Below are 20,156 nucleotides of genomic sequence, written 5' to 3' on the forward strand. Positions count from 1 at the left end.
GTGCAATGGAAGCTTTTACAAAAAAGAGAAATATCAGTTGAGTTTTATTCTTCAGTAATGAACCTGATTCTATAATTCTGTAGTGTGTTACTCTAGGTTTTAGGTTCAAAGACATACATTCTGCTATACTATGTTATAGTACAGCTTATGTTACTAATTCCTTTTTAGCACCTCTTCATCCCACTGTCACACACCATTCAGTTTTTAAGGATTTCTCCCATCAGATCAAGCCTATTATACTGTCTTCTACTGACATTTTAACAAGACCAATAATACTAAATCAGGATGTTCAGAAAATCATTTTCATCAAATGGAGAAATTACATACATTGTGCTCTTCAACTCTCTATGCTTTATTAAATTAACTTGTCATATTATTTCCCTGACCTGGCTGTCAGAAATTTAATCTACATTGTCTGGATGACAATTCTATATAATCAGAATGGCAGACAAAAACTATCAGTTTTGGCCACTGTTGATATGTGAATCCAACTTCAACAGAAATTTTACAATAAAAATATATCTGTTCAAAAGTTAATGAACAAATTATCTTCCTTAAATTACCTGACTTTCTCTCTTATTTGTTCCTTCTTCTGAATCGGATTGGTGATCCTGTTCATTTTCATCACTCTGGTGAAAGAGGTGGGAGAGGAAAAATAATTAAACTGTTGAAAGCATAGTGAGATTTTAAGGCGTTCTAGACTTTTAATATGAAAATGTAAGACCAGCAGAATACTCTACAGAGAATATACAGGATACATGAAGAAAATTCTCAAAGAGATATGTTTTTTCAGTACAAGAAGGAGACAAAACCTACCTTTGCATTTGGCACATGAAAATCTTGCTTTTACATTACATATTGATCCTATGACAAAGAAAAGGGAAGAGGAGCCCGAAACATCAACTATAACCTTTCTATTCTGATAGCAGTACATGGCTACTTGTAATGTGCCAAATAACGACTCTCCTTCTTACAGCTTTGGTATGTTTGCAAAATATTGCATTCTTGAAAGTAACAGACATAGTTCTCAGTTGATCATTGATAAACGCTAAATAGTTGTTTATCAAAGAAAGGAAGTTACTTGAAATCCACATGATGCTTTAAATCTCTGAAAAACCATTTCTATGCAAAGGAAAAAAACATCTTACAAAGAAAAAAATTCTTATGCACAAATTTTGAGATACCTTGTAATTAACAGTATTACAATGATTACATGGCTAGGACTTCTCTCTCCTCCTCCCCACAATTTTGATAACATACTGGAAATTTCATGTTAGGTTTGACAAAATTTGAAAAGAAAACTTAAACACACATGAAATACTTATTTTGATATTCAACTGACAATCTCTTTTAATATTTTCTGCAGTTGTTGTGACAAAAGAGCTTATATCAACTTAGCAAAATCAATTTATATAGCTATGTGACAGGGAACTGGCTCATACATTCCATTTATTTCAGAGCTTATTATAAAAAAATTCTTATACACAACTTTTAAGATATCTCATAATTAATGGGATTATAATAAACAACATAATAAATAAAACATTTGTTCAGTAATTAATGTTTCTCTTTAGATTATTATTAATTCCTATTAAGTTATGGTTACTACAGTGTTCTAGTTAGCACTATCCACAAAACAAAGACTTAATTTTGATTCTGCTCCTGAAAGCATCAAATCAAAGAAAAAGAGAATATATAACTAGAAAAGCATTTTTTTCTAGAACAATTAGTTATAGACTGTATTACTCTAAAGTATTCTCTATTTAAAGGGTACACTATGCATGAAGAGTGTACTTTGCTATCAGTGAAGTTTACTTACATCTTGAGTCCAAAAAGAAACTCCCGTAGGTCTTCGTTTTTCTCTTGGTCTCCGTCTTTCCCTTATAGACTTAGGCTGTGACTTATCTTCTTCCTTTTCTTCTTCGTTTTTGCCTCCTTCTGTTAATAACAGCTTTCTTATTCACTGAATTATGACACAATCTAATTTGCTGAAAATTTTCTGAAGTAATACTTCTCAGTCTTTAATTTGCTTGCAATGTTTTTTTTTACCTGAAATAAATCTGCTATAGAGCTTCTTACCACATACAGGATTTTCTGTAATATACACTGCCCAGTATATAGCTCTAAAATACTGTAAATACTAATTCCACCTAAGTCACCTAGACAACATGTTTCAATGTAACAACAATCCTAATAATTCAAACATCTGTGTCAGCAGATGTATAAGAGAACAAAGGAAGAGAATTCTTCACCATTCTTCATCAAAGAAGCTTTTTTTGCTTAAATCAAGAATTCAGTATTAAAAAAAATCCCAACTTTTAAAAGTCCTTCGTTTCATCTAGATTTTTGCTCTAAGGAAGAATAAAATGGGATCTGCTACATTAGATTATTAGTGTATTACAGATGTCCTGTTTCTTTAAAACAAATGCAACTGCAATTCAAAAAAGACATAATACCTCAGGATTATGTTTGCTTCACTGTATGTTTACAAGTAATTTGTAAAAAAAATAAATTTAAACAAACCTGGACAAATCAAAGTTATTTACTTATTATCACATGGTCTATTCAGTCTGATGTTCTTTTATTAAATAAAGCAACTACAGATTTGAGTTCAGATAGAAGCATCACTAATCACTAAAAATTAAAAACTACCATCAATAGACTGCAGAGGTAAATAAACATTTTAGTGTGAAGCAAGAATTAAACAGGAAAGAAGGGAAACACAAATATTTGTGGTGATCATATACCTTTTGTAATTAAATAACTTAGGACTTGACTGCTGGGATTTCAGATGGTAATGCAGTTCTCCTCTGAAGTCATAATGTGAAAAAATATAAAACCTGCTGTAGCTAATATTTACCCATGAAAATCTTTTCCACAGAACAGTGTAGAAAGAGCTTCCTAGAGTAAGAATGCATTACTGAAGAATCTTAATCCAAATTTCAGTTCATGTTAGGACAAAGGGAAAAAATTCAGAAAGCATATCCCCGCAGCTTAGCCCCAACAATTTCCTCAGAAAATACCATTTTAAGGAACATAGCAAGACTGCTATACAGTTCACGGAGATTTCATCAATAGATCGTTTTATTTGACCCTCTGTAGAACAAAATTATCGATGTCAATCAGTAACCCTATTACAGCCACTGAATAATAACCTGAATTAAAGTATTTCTCTCAAGTCAACTGTGTCAAGCCTCCAAGAGGGACTAGGAGATCGCACTGCAAAGGTTCCTCCTTTGACAGGCAAAGTATCAGGCACAACGTCTCTCAGAATTATTGCAGGTGATTCACATTTGAAATGAGGGCAAAAAGTGTGACAGAGAAAAGCTTTTTTGTGATCTCTGTATCATGCATCTAATCCTCAGTTTAGTTACCAGTTAAAGTATCCAGAACTATGGTTCCATTAAACATTCTGAACTACCATGGGAAGCATGCCCTTCCCTTTGTTTTCAGCTGCTTATGAACCCCTGAGATGTCCTTAAAGCAGTAAAGCATCATTCCAGTCCTTCAGTGTAGAAGGACTGAAACAAAATCCCTGTCATTTACCAATTATTTAATCAAGTAAAATTCCTTCTTAATACCTGTAAGTATTTAGACTCTGAAATATGGTATTTTATTATAGTTGCTGTGTTAAAGCAAAAATGAAAGCATTATGTGGATACTTACTGCAGTATATTTGACATTTCTATGACCCAATAATGGAAAAACACTAAACAGTTGCAAACCACCACCAAATCCAGAAAATCTTCTTTCCTCTCTATATCCAGGTTACAGAAGATGGGAACAAGGTACATCCTCAGTGGTCTTACCTCATTTGGAACTATCTCTAGAAACATAAGTTACCCTTCGTGAACTAAAACAACAAAAAAAAAAAACCCTTCACAAAAAAGTACTCCTACCTCTCTCGCTTTCCTTTGTTCCACTCCGAGAATAGGCAGAAGTTATACCTATAAGGCTGTTTGGTCTGTTTAGTTGACTTGAAGTTGATAAAGAGCTAGTGGAGGTGGAGAGCGAAGAGGTGGATGATGATGAAGTTGAAGTTGACGTTGGTCTATAGCGATGATATGGCTATTCAGTAGAAAAATGTCAAAATTAATTTACACAGATTAACAAATACAAACCATGGGACATTAAAACATTTAACTATATAAATAATTTTCATAGTAGTACCAAAATTAAATTATTAAAGTTGGAGTCAAGATTCACATAATTTCTCTACCTAAAGAGACTCATCATGAAAATACCTCTTCGACAGTTCGGGAATATCTTTGTCTATAATCATCATCTTTAGTTTCGGATTCTTTCTTTTCTTCTTGTTTTTCTTTGTCTTGCTTTTCTTTCTCCTCTTTTTCTTTTTCTTCATTTTCCTGTTCTCTGGTTCGTGTGGGACGACTTCTTCCTATAGTTTTTTCAGCTTCTTGAAGATCTGTCAGTGTTACACCCTGTGAAAACAGCAGTCAGCAAACACCATTTTAATATATAATTGATATTAATGCAGGTGATCACATTACATAAATATTTTAAACAAAAAATTCAACTTAAGAAAATTAAATCTATCTAGTAAGAAATAAATTTCTTACTATTGTACCTATAAGCTTTCCTCTTGAATGTTGGAACCAAACATCCCTCTGATAAGTGGTAAGTTTTTGCTGTAATGTGATCTACCAGAGATTCTCCAGCAAGACAATTTTTAGTTGAACTAACAGAAACAGATTGCATAGAAGATCCTACAGAGATAATTTAAGAACCCACTAGATGCTTCTGATGCTTCCAACATGACCATAAGCATACTATATATTTCTGAAAGAACTCTAAAAACATAACACATCATATTTTCAGAAATGTAGATACGTTGTAATTCACTCTCTGCAACCGGATTTTTAGGCCAGCAAGACATAAAAAATTGCACTGACAGCACTAGAGAAAGTTGTAACTCATTTGTTAGTTCGTTGTTATTCTGAGGCTAAAAACTAGTCTTGAAGTAAGCTCAGAAAGCAAACAATTTTTGAAGACAGTTTTTCTCTACTACACTTTTCAGCTGATGCATCTGACTGAGACATTGCTCAAAACACTTCGTAATCTATTCTTCAAAGCCAATTTTGCAGCTTATCAGTTATTTAATTGTTTTTCGTGTTGATAAAGTTTTAATAGAGTAATTCCTGGTAGCTTCTTTACTGCAAAGACTCAACAATAGTTGGCCTGTAGTTTAACCATCATTCAGGGCTCTGAATTAGAATTAGGAAGCAAAAATAACTCTGATAAGATAAAGTCGTATCAAGAGCAGCTCTCTCATTACAAAAGGTAACCAGAAATATTTGAGAAGTTTAAAACTGCAGAGATTTGAAAGTAACATCAGCAAACAATGTAGATAGAGACTTGGCCTCAAAACAGGTAAGGACAATGGCTACAGTATTTTTGTGCTGTTTTTCAGGGCCTATATGCTGATTATTCTCAGTTTGTCAGCATATAGTGGTTGGTAGTTGCTCCACTGCCCAAACAGAAGACTCTCTCCTAGTACTTTCCTGTCTCCACAGACACTAGACTGAATGTATTTTTTCTGTGTCATGGATCTTGTTAGCTATTCACATGTTGGTCAGCTCAATCACATTATTTACAATAGCCCTTGCACAGAAGAAAAAGAATTAGAAATGGATGCAAATGCAGTATGCTATGCCTGTTTCTCAAGTATTATGTTATGGGTATGTTTCCATAACCGTAGAAGCTTTAATACTACTATACCTGCGTAGATCTTCTAGACTGTCTTGCTTGCCTGGATCTAGCTTTTCTTTGGGACTCTGACTCTTCATCCCGTACTGGAGTGAGGTATGATCTAAAGAGTTAATTACAAACAAAATTGGCAAATGATAGTTTTTGTACAAATGTGTTAAAAGGTCAGAATAAACCCCCACAACATGATACAACTGAAAACCAAAGCAGTCAGAAGAAAATCTTTAACTATATAAACCAGGTTACATTTTAGACATTTCATCCATATCATAATAATCTATTCATCAAGACAGCAGTCTTAGAACTCAAATAAAATACATAGTGTTTTCTTACTTAATTTAGATTTCTTTTTTCCATTTTCTCTAAATATAACTTCAGCTTTTTTGGTATTTCACCAGCCTACTAAGTACTTCTTCAGGGATAGAAGAACTCAGAGATTCAGCCAAACAGACATTTGTACATCGAATATGTGTGCGTATTAACTTTTAACATTATTTGTAAGCTTTTAGAAAAAGCTAAATGTACAGCTAATGCAGAAAACCTAATTATATCACTTACTGCACCAGAAATTAAAAGTCCTTGAGGAGGTGGTTACTACATTTTCATATGAATCATTTATGCTTTGAGTAAACCAACTCCCTTTAAAAAAAATGAGCTTGAAAATAAATCCTCATGAAACCCACAAAAATCCTACAGAGTAAGCAGGTAATTGTAATCAAAGCCAAAAGGCTACTGGAGTAGACACACAAAGTCTGGACTCTTTAAAGAAATTCTCCAATGCAGGTAACTAGAGTAAAAAAAAAAAACAACCAAGATATAAATATCTTTACATGCATAAATACATATATTTGTACGTATGTAAAACCATAATTAAAGAATTTAGAAGTTTTTAATGCATTTGTTGATTTTCTATTACAGAATATTCTGGGAATGCTGCTGTAATTTCACACAGTTTTGAAATCCTTAGATTAGCTAAAAATTAGAAAAAATAAAAAAAGTTTTGGAAAAGCAAAATCAGAAGGTTGCTTAAAACACTCAGCCTCTCTGAACTTCTTTAGATCAGATTCTGCAATATTTTCCGATTGTCTCTTTTTATATGTCATTAGTTAAGAATAATTGGCTAATGATTCAATAGTTGGCTAGTGATTATGCCATCATCTATTAACACTTAAATAATTTATGTATAGAAAGAGAAGTTCTTTGATCATCTAATAATACATTTGTTAGCCTTAGCATATACTAAAAACAGTATTGAAACAATTCTAACACTTAAAAATAAACTTCATTTATACAGACCTATGTACCACTACCTGTGTTCTAACTCTATTAAACTAAGCACCCCTAAAACACAGGAAAATTCTTATCTGCTATACTTAAAAATGTTGAAACAACGCCCATTGTATGACACATCTCAAAAACCCCACACTATGTTAATTTGATTTCCCTATCCTGTTCTCTTGCAAATAGCATATTTCATTGACTTTCCATTTTCCTAGAGCTCCGGGCCCTATGGAAAAGGAAAAGGGTGGCTGCTGGCTTGCTTTAGCTAAAATGACCTGAAACATTACCCACCTAGAAGGTTTTGACTGCAGAGCAGGTATAATCTTTAGGGCTTGAAAATTGCCACATATTCTCCCACTTAAATTGGTTTTTGGTAACTGTCACACCTACACCTACCTTCCAATAAATCTGAAATACTTTAAATCTCACTGAGAGAAAATGAAAACTTTCAACTTGCCAGGTGCATGCTGCAGCTACTGTCAGAGTAGAAAGTGCCCTTCCTTAGCATCCCTTGTGGATGCCACACAGGTTCCCTATACAGTATTATTCATGATAAAAAGATTTAAAGATTCAAGTTTGTAATTTTCTTCCCTGTTTCTCCAAACCAATCCTAAAAATCATACAAAGACTATAGCTTCAGCTATTCCAAAAGGATGTGCCATTACCTGCTTCATTACTAAAAGGTTTATAGTGTCTTTATTTATTTAATATCTTTGAAATACTGTTGTTGGCTATTAAGATTTAATAGATATCCTAATATACCATGAAGAATGCATCTGCAACAATATATTACACAATCATCCTAGTCAGACAAAATCAAGGAATTTCAGGCCAACTGCAGGTATCTAAAGCGTGTGTAGTTATGTGCACATCAGTATAAACACACTAGTGAGAGTCAATAAGACTGCAAAATCCTTGCCTTTCCAGTTGATATGAGACCGAAATAGTATTTGCATTTTAAAATCTGAACTATTTTTGAAAAAAAGATGCATTTTGTCGGTTTTGCTTTTCATTTGTTGGGTTCAGTCAAATTTCACTTTGGAAAATGCCCGTTCTGACCATGGTTGTTATAGAAATTTGTCATTAGCACATGTGGGCACTTCCTGAATCATGGTGGGAAAGAATAAAAACATAATCCACATTTTTGTAGAAGTTATTTCATTTCAGTTTTGGGTATGAGGGAAGATTATGGAAAACAGGCTACCCTAATTAGGCCTAAAGCTTTAAATGTTGTTGCCTTAAGTGAACCAAAAGAATGCAGGTTTCTTGTGTAATAAGGAACAGCTTCATTACCTCCATGAACATACAGAGATACACAATGATACAGGAGCTACATTTCAAAACTATTACAGGAGCAACACAGAAATCTGAACTTGCATTTCAGCAGAAGGGTTAAAGGATAAACATTTATAAATATCCAGAAGAAGAAGAACCTGGGGAAAGCTAACAGGAATAAACAATCTTTAGAAATCTTATTTTTGCTTCCATAAATAGCAGGAAACAACTCTTTATGGAAACATATATATGCACCAGTCTTAACTCATCCTTATAACTGTAAACAGAAAAACACAGCATATTCTTAAAATAAGATTTACATCGGCTTCTTACTCATTCTTCATATTGCCTTTACAATTGTATAATTATGTTTCAAGTAGAAGAGACCCTAAATGATGCAATGAAATAAACAGAATGTGTTGGGTTCAATATTCTCTTCTCGGAATTGCCAGCCATACAAAATAGTTGAAAAAATGCTATGCTATAACTTATTAGCATACTGCCAGTGGCATATTAGCTCAATCAGCAGCAATGTACTTGTAGTAATTAATCATTACTCATTATTTTTAATTCTGTGGTTTTACATAGTTCCATTATGGGTATTTTTAAGAGGATTCATTTAATCTATTAACAGAAATATAAATATTAAAATACCACATACTGAATGAGAACCCAAGGTCAGTCAAAAACATACAGTATTGAAGTTTATATTTCATGAACGGTCTCTACTAGTACTCTTAGACTTTAGCTCTTAGATAAATCAAGACATGTTACTTGTTGTTTCAATACACAGAAAGAAAACAACACTGCTTTACATACTGTACTGTCCAAATTTGTGGTAACCAACACATTCCTTTAAGTAAGAAAAAAATTATAACTTTGTGTAAGAGCAACATTACTCTTAGGACCTTTACACACCTCCGTCTCTCCCTGACCTCTGATGTTGAGGACACAGTGCCAGAAGTAGCTGTAGTCATGGCTGTGGTAGTGGCTGTAGCATTTACAACAGATGGTGCAACAGGAACGGTCACTGCTGTAGGAACACTGTCCTTTTCTTTCTCAGTACTATCCTCAGCCCACAAACGATTTGAGGTACTACAGCATAACAAGCAGCAACACAAAAAAAGAGAAAAGGAAACAGCTAAACAATGAAAGCACTTTACTAAACAACTAATAACATGTAAATTGAGGGATGGATTTTTTTTTTAAAAAGGTAGACTTTGAAATGTCTCTACTATGAAAGCTCAACTTGAGCTATTAAATTGAATAAATTAAGAATTAGCAGTTCACAATGACTGAACTTTTATTCTTCACACCTTTCTAACATTGGATTTATTCTTTTATACCAATATGGCTGTCACTTCACAGCAGAAAGCCATTCGCAATTTTTGAGCCAAATTGTACAAAATCAAAACAAATTTAACAGGAAAGTGAAAAAATCCAGAGCCCCAGAATCTACTAAACAAGAACGCATGCACATACATAAGCACACAGTAGACCTGACAAAAAAAAACAAGAAAAAAAAGTGTGCTGGTGCCATTACCTGCTTTGTACACCTGCTGAAGTAGAACCCGTTGTACTCTTCGTAGTAGTGTTTGTGCTGGCAGGCAGTGTTTTCTGAAGACCAGCAGAAGAGGTAACTGTTGATGCAGTACTTGGAACATTAGAACTTATCAAATCATCTTGTCTTCTACCAAAGGAGCCACTGAAGGAGAGACAAGTACAATGTCTGCATTTATTACTTATCTTTGCTCATTAAAATATCACCAAGTAGGAATGATCCATTAAATTCCTGCCCATGTATTCTGTGCCTCAGATGAGTCTTGGAAACTTCCGGGACAAAAGAAGCATTTTCTTCACTGTTTCCTTGACTAGAACTTTTAATTTATGACTTCAGAGGGCAGCAGTCCTGACCATTTCTCTTAGTCCTGACCATTTCTTCACACAACAAGGAGATAAAGAATGGAATCTCACTTGTTTATGTAAGACTGTCTTGATCACATCTACTAAAGTATTCATATAGGGCCCCCAATGTCCCATTTTTAAATTGCTGTTTCACCCACACTGAATACCTCAGAAAATGCAGAACTTCACTGCACAGCTTGTCAGAAAAGAAAATGTCACTCCTCTTATAATTTGAAACCAATTAAATGTACTGCCTTTTAAAAAAAAAACAAAACACTTAAATCATTCCCAGCAAGAATAACCTCCCACTCAGGTTATTCCCTTGCTCTTCAAGTTATAAAGAAGACTCAGTGGCTTCCACATTTTTATCCACTGGTTCTGGCTGAATAAATTTTGCACTAGCAGGTCAGAATGTTTGCCCATGACTAAATCTCAGAATCCAGAGTTAGGACAGACAGAGCATCGTTGTTACTAATTGCAAAAGATTTAAGGATAAAGATGCTTCTTTGTCATTCTGCAATTGATATTTTTTTCTATCAACTTTAGAATGACAAAAAATAATGGTAAAAGAACAACCAAAGAAATACCTTGTTAAAGCACAACATGCAATTTAAAAGCAGTGAGCACATTTTGTTTGAAGACTGGAGTGTAAATACTGGTAAAAGCTAACATACAAAGATTGTTCTTACATATTAACTGTTGATATTTTGCATCCAGAACAGGCAATCTGTGCAATATCTTTCCTAAACGTAAAGTTAGGAAAATTGACAAGGCTTTTTTTAAGGCAGGAGGTTATCAAGAAATTAAGATTATGCTGTATGAAACAGTCTGATTACATGCCACTGATAATACCAATGTCAAGACTCCAAAAAATGTTGAGTATCCATCACCACGTACATCAGCAGCACATATCAATATGCAGCTTAGTTACTTGACTTTTTTTTTGATTTATTCATTTGAGCTATTTATTGCTCCACTAATTACAATGAAGAACTTGACTTAAATAGTTACACTGAAACTACACAACGAAGGAAAATTAATCATGCATATATTTGCAGGATATGATTCCTCCTGAGAAAATCCTGTAAGTTAGAAACTAGTACACTTGAAAATTATTTTCATATTTTCATCATTTACTTTGCATTCAAGTTAATTTTATGTATGCATTCTATGATACTGATACTCAACAGAGGTATGGCTATAATTTACCATTTAGGAGAACAGCCCAAGACTTCAGGGACTGTCATGCAAGAACCAGAATTCAGAGACAATATTTTCCCTCTTTTAAGCCTACTTTGAAAAAAAAAAAAAAGAAAATTCCACACCTTCTTTGATAACTTGTGTTTAATGATGTAGGACCTTCATTCAAACTGTTTTTCTTGACATCTTCCTCCCATTTTCTCCTGGTATAGGAACTGCCACCACGTATTGAACTAGCAGATGAGTCTCTGAAAAATGATTTTAGTTTAGCAAGCTCACATTAAAGATATTAAAGAAGGCTGTTCTTGATGTGAGCTGAACAGCAGCTTCAAACTAAAAACCTGGATAATACACTTAAAATAAACATAACCAAACAGGAATAAAATTACCTTTATGGACAATCATTTTCAAGCCCCTGTGGAAAAATACTATATTCCTACTAATGCCATTAGAAATATCAGAAAAAAGCAGCATCAAAAGAAAACTGCTAAAGAGGATTTAACCAATATATCAACCAATAAAATCAACTGTTGGCTTTTATCTGTGATCATTGGTGGCTTTGTTTTTCCCAGAAAAGGAACAAAATATCTACCTGTTTGCCCCTGAGATTATCCAATGTAATAAGCGGAAAACTACTTGGGTTTTTTAGTAGCTGATTTAATAGGATTTTTCATTCTTTGATATTATAAGAAGTTGAAAAGCTGACAAACCTTCAGAATTCATGATACTGTAGACTAGTGTAAACAGGCTTACAGTAGCCATTCCTGAGTGGCCTGCTGTGCATCACTAGCTGACATGACTTTAGTCATAAGGAATTTCCAGACTGTTGTTGCAGTTTATAGCAGCAAGAAACAACCTTGCAAAAATCTACTTAGAAAAACTATTGACACTGAGATGCAAAAACTGAATTTTTAATAAAAATGTGAGTTCAAGATTTGAAATAAAGTTCAGACAGAAGGGAAAATCCCAATGACTTTCACAAAACTATACATAAAAGGTAACCAGGTGTACAGAAAAATAAAACAAAACTTTGTAATGATCTGTTTTATGTTCAGATACCTTTGGCCTCAGAATGCACCTCTTTTTGCACAAAAATTTTGCTAGTACTTCTGCAGCTGGAAACAACTTTTGAAAATGATGAAATAATAACAGTGTAGTGTTATTTCTTACCAGCAAAGAGAAACACAAATACTGAATATCATCTTACACAGAAAGGTCCTGCTGCATAAGAAATTTTTCATAATTACTCAAGGTTTCACTTTGCCAAGACACAACTGACTTCAGCACTTTTGCTGAAGCACTGGCTACTCAACTGAGGCTGGGTGTCTGAGATTTGTTAACCTAAAAGCCCAGTTAGGATTCATCTTGAAGTCATTTCCATCACTCACAGTAGGACGTTATTTGGATTACGCTACATTATCGATACGTGAGACAAGTAGGTGTTCAGACAGGTAGAAGAAGAACCCGGCATAAGCAACAAGGACAAAGATCTGTGACAAAGGCAGAAACCTTAATAATTTATTAAGGTACCTGAAGGGCAGATGGTTAAATTCTACATGTAAACAAGGTCAAAATAAATGTCAAAAATCTCTTATGGCTTTAGGTAGGCAAGATGGGTTTTCTACATACACCAGGCAAAGTATTGGTGCCTAAACAGTCTGGCCTAAAAGCAGGCTTCATCTCTGGTACCCCAAGGCATACAGAAAGTTCTCAGAAAAAGCAATTGTTTGGCGAGCACTGGGACTAACGAGACTGGTGACTGCAGTTAACCCAATCCACATGAGAAAAACTGTGCTATTGCTCACAACCACTTTTGGAACTGTGTCTGTGAATGAGGCGTGATGGTTAAGACTGGTACATCCAGGATACAAATAAACCTCAACACTGAAGCAAAACTTAATCCCTTTGTTACAACTAGTAATAGCTTCTAAGAAATAAAACCGTAAAGAAATGTTTGTCCGAATCCTAAGGTATCTTCTACTTCAGACACTTTAAGAGAACAAGAGTTTTTGAAAAGATCTCAGAGAATAAAAACTGAATAATAATAATCCCTGTATAAACAAACGAAAACTGGCAAATTCAGTCTCAAAGAATATAGTGCTCCAGAGAATGATAGCACAAACAGAAACTCCAAACCGCCCCATTATAGAAATACAGATTAAAATGCATCTGGCCAAAAAAAAAGAGAGATGCTAACAAATTACACTGCACTTTAGGGGAGCATGAGATCTGGGATATTCCTCTTCCAAAACAGAATTTGTCACCTAGAGACTAAACTTCAGCAATTTCCTGCAAACATAAGAAAAAGCAGTATTTATCTTGTGTTTGCACCAAAACAAATCATTCTCATGAGTAGCAACAAAGACACTCCTCTTCAGGCATAAAGAAATTATCAGTCTTACACACAAGGATTACAATAGCACATTTTGAGCAACTACAGGCTTTTCAGTTCAGGTCATTCTACGTTCGGCTATCCAGACACGATCCAATAAAAGGCACGACATTAGGAAGACCTTCTAAGTTTTGCACTATGCATTCTACAGTAATTCAAGAAAATGTCCCAGGAGAAGTGAAAAATGGGAAAGTTAAGTTATGGTTATGTTAAGGTAAGATCATGTTACATTCTGATAATGTAAATATGACATGAAAGTATCCCAAATCCTACCAGGTAGGAAGCCTACGCACCTTTTGTTTCTTTTGTACTGAAAACAATAGAAGAAGTATCAGCAAAGAAAATAAAAATCTACAGAAGAAGATGAAAGGTCAACATGTAAACAAGAACAGTAGAAGAATGGCTTTTCTAAGCTAACTCTGATCTCTGTACTGCTGCTGCACAACATGGTTTTAAGCAAAGACTATAAGAAACACATCGTTTTATTGTTATCAAAAGTGATAATGGAGCCCAGTAGCAGCATTTTGCAATTCAAGATAAAGCAGTAAAAAATAAATTTTGAATTTTATTTTCTCCCCAGGAGGCAACACTCATTGTGCAGTTCTGGTCTTGTCACAGAATAATTTGGACTTTAAAAAGGGTCATTATAATTTACAAGACCAAAATCCTTCAGGAACTGGATTATCATATCGATTAGCATAATCTATGCAGTAGGATGGTATAAATTAGCATTGTCTTAAAATACATTAAGTTTGTCAGTCACTCTAATATCAAGTAATTTTATATTTAAAAGAAATTATAACTTCAGAATCACCTGTTTTCTTTTTCATCAATGTCAGAGGTACTGGCCAGTCGTCTTGGTATTGTAGGTGCAACATATGCAAGTCGAGTTCCTTTTCCATCTTTCTCCTGAAAGACATGTATTTTCTATTAAGTGTTACTATTATTGATTATACTGAGAATTGTTTGGAAAATTGACAGCTCGAGATGTATTTACTGTGACCAGATTATATAAATGAGTTTTATGCTTTAGTAAAATATTATAAAGACTGCAGTAGTGAAAGGAAACTGTTAGTGTTTTCATTCTAGTGAGGTAAATGACTCAATTTCTCTTTTTTCTGCTTTGTGGCAGTACAATTCCAACACTGATAACTGAAAGCAACCGGTTCAGTATTTTTATATGGTAGAGTACATTATTATTCTTAATCTTTAAAACATAGAAACACTTGTACTTGAAACAGAACCATAAGTTCTGTGTTGTTCAGTTACCTAAACAACACTTGTTCCAGTGGTTCAGTGTATACACTGGATCACCTGGTTCAGTGTATCCATGCTTAATTACAGAACCAGTTTTTGTAAATAAAAAATCACTATGAAATGAAAACAAACACAAAAGAGACTTCTTCTGTTTATAAGATTCTTTCAACATCACTCTCCAAGTGAGACCACAACCATCAAACCTTTATTGCCTCCGAAGTGTAAAAACTACTACTAGCACTGCAAGTCCTAAAAAGGGGTTAAATGCCAGACTTGTACTCCAGATTGCCAGGCAATGAAGGTGCATATTACACTTTAAGAAATACTACACAGAAGCTCCATAATTTAACTTTCTGGAATTTTAGTAAAGAAGAGCTGTGTACTACGATCTTACCTCTATAATACATTATAAACATCTGTACAAAGAAAGGTATATAAATTCCTTGAAATGTTGTTTTACACTTAATATTACTACCTTTTCTTTGTTGTCCAATGAAGAGGAAAGTCTAGGACTTGAAGCAGAACGCATAACACCTGCAGAGTCCTTTTCTTTCTGAGCTTCTTTGGAAGCAGTAATCTCTGCAAGTGCACCATAACTACCAGTTTTTCTAAGACCCAACCTCCATGAAGCAGGAGATTCATCTTTCCTCTCTTCATCTTTGGGAGAAACCTTGGTTGTAGATGTTGGAAACTGTAACACACATGAAATTTACATTACCTGTGGTAATTCATGCTCCTTGCAGAGATTTGAGAACACAATTGCTTTTAATAATCGTAAGTGCCGAATTCGTAGGGGAGTTGTAATGAGAGGCAACCTAATTTTCTCTTAAATTAGTCAATGAGATAAGAAATGTCAGACTGGTCAAGGTACACTACTCCTCTAAAAGTTAGCTTAGGAAAACCCACACTTTGTAATACACACTGTGAACTTGAGATGCAAACTTAGAAACATGCAAATCTGGTATTAACATTTTGATTAAATATGTTATTTTGCAACCTGTACATAAACCTGTGCACACAAGAACCTCACCATAGATTTTTCACCCTTATTGGGCACAAGAACAATGCCAGTTTTGCGCAAGCCCTGCCTCCATGATGCAGGATCTACTGACTCCACGATAGGCATGATAGGAGGAATGAAATCATACTAAAGTCAATTAAGACAAGACAAAGATGAAGATTGAAAGAATGGAAAACAGAAACAAAAGGTTGTTTTAACACCACGTAGTTTGCTCCTATGTTTATGTTACATAGGTCTTCGTTACAGCACAAAATACCAAAAGCAGTAAGACACTTAGAAACTTAGTAACAGATTCCTACTAAACACAGCAAGTTTATCTCATTCAGAAGCAGAATTACAGTTTGCACAGAAGAGAACAACAAAGCCTATGACCTAACAAGGTCCATGGCCTAAATCCTCACAGTGTTGAGAATACTGGAAGATTCACACTAACATACCCCTTATCTTCTAATCCTATATCATTCATATCCTTTAATCACACCCCATGCTGGCTCAGCTACCCTCCCAAACCTCCTTTACTTCAGTACTCGCAGTCAGAGAGCAGCACTACTGAATGCCATGCAGACTGAAGAAAACCCAAATTCAAGCTTAGTACTGCATCTGCACCACCTGTGTGCAACATGGCTTGGCCATCTATGGTGTAAGAGCAGAAAAGCAGCTGCAGTAGCACAGACAGTATAAACCTGAAAAGGTACGTGCAAGAGTAGGTGAAAGATCACTCATACAGTGCTGCTTTACCTTCATTAGTAAAAACAGTTTAAAAACTTTTTGTTCAATGATACGAGCTTCAACTACTCCTCTAGATCACATGTACCTCCTATGTTACAAGATAATCAGTCTTGATATAAATGTGCATTTATTTTGTTGCTACAGAAGGCCCTGAGCTTTTCATACAATATTAGGAAGATAACTACAGTTTACTTTTAAACTGCACCTTTTACCTTTGAGATCAAAACATAAACCATTAATTACTGCATAATAAAATTACAACAGTGTATTAACAATTTGTAAGAGGTTATAATTCGGTTTAAAATCAAATTTATTTCTTCCTATAAAAATAACTCCCTTGTCATTTAATCACACAACTGCATCTGTTAAATTAAAGGATATTCTGTAAGATGAATCATCATTAGATTTTATTTTGAGTAGGAAAATATAACCCCAGTAAGCTCCCAGGAGCTAAATACACTACATACTATTCCCCCAGCAGTATGTCTTTTCTCTCTACTGTGGCTTCATTATATCCTGACCACTTTTCAGAAGCATCAGTAGTGGGTTACACTTTCATTATGATGCATATAGAAAAGTTGTAATGATTGACAAATGAAGACTTACCAGCTTACTATCCAGTCTGCTTTGATATTCTAAAAGTTTGACTTGGGTACCATCTTCTGACTATGCATTATTATCTACTGTAATTTTTCCCCCAGGCATACCTATCTTCCTTTGACAAGCCAAATTAAAGTTCATTCAAATTAACTAGTCATGTAAAGTTACAAGCTTTAAAAAGCTTCAAGCATGCAATATGGCTTTACTAGGCGTGTTTTTTGGGCTGTCCATTGAAAAAATGTGTCCTAATTATCTAGCTCTTCCATGAGGTCCTAACCGTATTGAAACAGGGATGAGACCTACAGTACTTTTTACTGCACAAATACAGACACAGAGAGACACTAGAACTGCGGCTTCTAGAAATTTTGGAGGAGTCCAACATAGAAGAGACTTCCAAAGACAAAGTTTAGTTTCAGAAAAAACAAGAACTCCACTCACTGTGCAACAATTTTTTTTTTTTTAAGAGGATCTTACATTCAGCTACTTTGTTTAGAATTAAGCTACAGTTTAGAATTAAAACCATTCAAAATTTAAAAAAAAATGAACACAGTTTCTGGAGAAGAACACAAAATATTTTAAGAATCTGTGCATAATTTCATCAATTCACTTTGGTTAACCCAATCCACTTTTTATACTAGAATCAAAAGAATGTATGCTTACCCAGAAGAAAAGAAACGGAAAATCACAAAAAAGGTATTTTATTTTACCTTCTTAACAGGCGATGTAGGTGGTCCTTGGCCACCAGCTACTGAAGGTGCCGTCACAGCTACCGATGCTGATTGTGTACTTGTGGTATTTGCATTATTAGCTGACAACGTTTTGGTCTTATCTGCAAAATATTGACAAGATTTTAATTTTCATTTTTCTTTCGCAATTTCTTCACCTCTACAACACAGAGCAGAATTTCTATTGAACAAATTTGACAGTCAATTTTACAAACAGCATTTTATTTATTCCTCAGTGTTTTCCCCATCACTCCCAATCTGTATCTTATCTAGGTCCATCTTTTTTTCTAAAAGGTCATGCATGCAATGTTTTTTTTGGTATTCAGGAAGTGTTACCACTCAGAGATGCCGAGACAAAACCACAGAATCATTCAAGCTGGAAGTGACCTCAGGAGATCACCTAATTCAACCTTCTGCTCAAAGGAGGGTCAATACTGCCTACAGACCAGGTTGCTCAGGGCTTTGATGAGACACGTCTTGTAAACCTCTAGAGACAGAAATTCCACAGTCTCCCCAGACAGCCTATATTTTAGTAGCTAGCTAATGAGCATAAAAAAATTGTAGGAGGTATGTTGGCATCTAATCTGATCTCATTAATGCATATAAATATCTCAAAGGTGGGTGCCAAGAGGACGGTGCCAGACTCTTTTCAGTGGTGCCCAGTGACAGGACACAAAGTGATGGCCATAAACTAAAATACAAGAAGTTCTACCTCAACATGAGGAAGGACTTTTTCACACTGAGGGTAGTAGACACAGGGAAGTCATGGAGTCTCCCTCTCTGGAGACAATCAAACCCATCTGGCCACATTCCCATGTACCTTGTTCTAGGTGACCCTGTATTGGCAGGGGGTTGGACTAGATGATCTACAGAGGTCCCTTCCAACCCTGACTACTCTTTGATTCTGTGATAGTTAATTTGAACTAAAGAAGATAGGTGCTAATTCAAAGTGAAATATTTATTCTCAGATAAATGTATATGTTGAGTTCAAAGAAATTATTAACTGCACAGAGAACCCAGCCAGGAATTCTGGCCACCAGAATGGGCTGAGGCAGGGACTTGCCTTCCAGAGCGCTGACTTTCCATTTGCTTCATTCCTTCTTTGTCCCCTGTTTTTCCTACCTAAATTTCACTGTCTATCTACTCTTCTGCTTTGTTCTTTCTACCAAAATGTCTTTCTCTGTGCTTTATGTACCTTAATCCCTCTTATATAAACATACAGAAAATGACATGGTTGTGATACAGTAACTGTTGTCACTGCATTTGCTTCAGCTTCATAATGTTACACCTCACTTCTGTTTCACGTATTCAAATTGTACATTATTTGGGATGGGATGCTACCTCCTATCCGTGCAGTATGGAGCAACATGGGGTTCAATCCCCACCGGTTTTGGCCTTACTATAAACACACCTTTACATCTACACTACCCATACAGCATAGGAACAGTTAACTTGGAAAGTATGTAATGTTTCGTACAGTGTTCTCACAACTACATTCAAATTCAACAAGGTACCAATCTTCAACTAGAAATTCTATAATTGATAGTATTGCTGTTACATACTCGTTTTAGTTATGGACACAGTTGAACAAATGTTTCGAAAGTGACTTATGCAGTAAACAAATACAAATACAAAAAACCAGCTTACATGACTAACCACTTAATGGAAAGTACTTTCTAAACGCAACTGAAAAAAATGGTGGTGAAATTCTAGATGATAAAAAGCTGAACAGGACAATGTGGACTGACAGTACAATTTGAGATGATGCACAGGCAGATCTGATGGAAAACTGTTAACGATTAAAATGATTTAAAATATAGAAAGAAGTTATCTGGAGCAAAAGCATGGAAGGAGAAAAATGGATTTTTCACAACTGTATTCTGAAATTATTTCTAGGACACCAAGAACATAGTTGTATTCATGACTGAGCTAATATTAACTAACTTTCAAAAAACATTAAAGTACCCCAAAGTAAGTTACAAAACCCAAACTGCTGAAAAATTTTGTTTTTCATCATGTTTCCCTGCCCTTTGCAAGATGCTAG

At 34.7% G+C, this 20,156-nt stretch overlaps 1 protein-coding gene across 4 annotated transcripts in view; it reads right to left on the reverse strand.

Annotated features, from left to right (window-relative positions):
* The window catches only part of PPP1R12A (protein phosphatase 1 regulatory subunit 12A), a 113,145-nt gene that overhangs the window by 21,443 nt on the left and 71,546 nt on the right, over positions 1 to 20,156 (reverse strand). For 3 of the 4 annotated variants that reach the window (XM_032687734.1, XM_032687733.1, XM_032687732.1), the window contains exons 9-19: positions 18,095 to 18,216; positions 15,513 to 15,728; positions 14,595 to 14,689; positions 11,514 to 11,636; positions 9,827 to 9,988; positions 9,202 to 9,378; positions 5,740 to 5,830; positions 4,245 to 4,442; positions 3,900 to 4,068; positions 1,820 to 1,938; positions 564 to 629 (exon numbers count right to left, since the gene is read on the reverse strand). In XM_032687734.1, the coding sequence (XP_032543625.1) occupies positions 564 to 629; positions 1,820 to 1,938; positions 3,900 to 4,068; positions 4,245 to 4,442; positions 5,740 to 5,830; positions 9,202 to 9,378; positions 9,827 to 9,988; positions 11,514 to 11,636; positions 14,595 to 14,689; positions 15,513 to 15,728; positions 18,095 to 18,216 (1,538 nt within the window). The remainder of the gene's footprint in view (positions 1 to 563; positions 630 to 1,819; positions 1,939 to 3,899; positions 4,069 to 4,244; positions 4,443 to 5,739; positions 5,831 to 9,201; positions 9,379 to 9,826; positions 9,989 to 11,513; positions 11,637 to 14,594; positions 14,690 to 15,512; positions 15,729 to 18,094; positions 18,217 to 20,156) is intronic. The other variant, XM_032687735.1, reaches the window with a different exon arrangement.

Source organism: Chiroxiphia lanceolata, chromosome 5 (genome assembly GCF_009829145.1).
Source record: "Chiroxiphia lanceolata isolate bChiLan1 chromosome 5, bChiLan1.pri, whole genome shotgun sequence".
In the NCBI taxonomy this organism is placed as follows: Eukaryota; Metazoa; Chordata; class Aves; order Passeriformes; family Pipridae; genus Chiroxiphia; species Chiroxiphia lanceolata.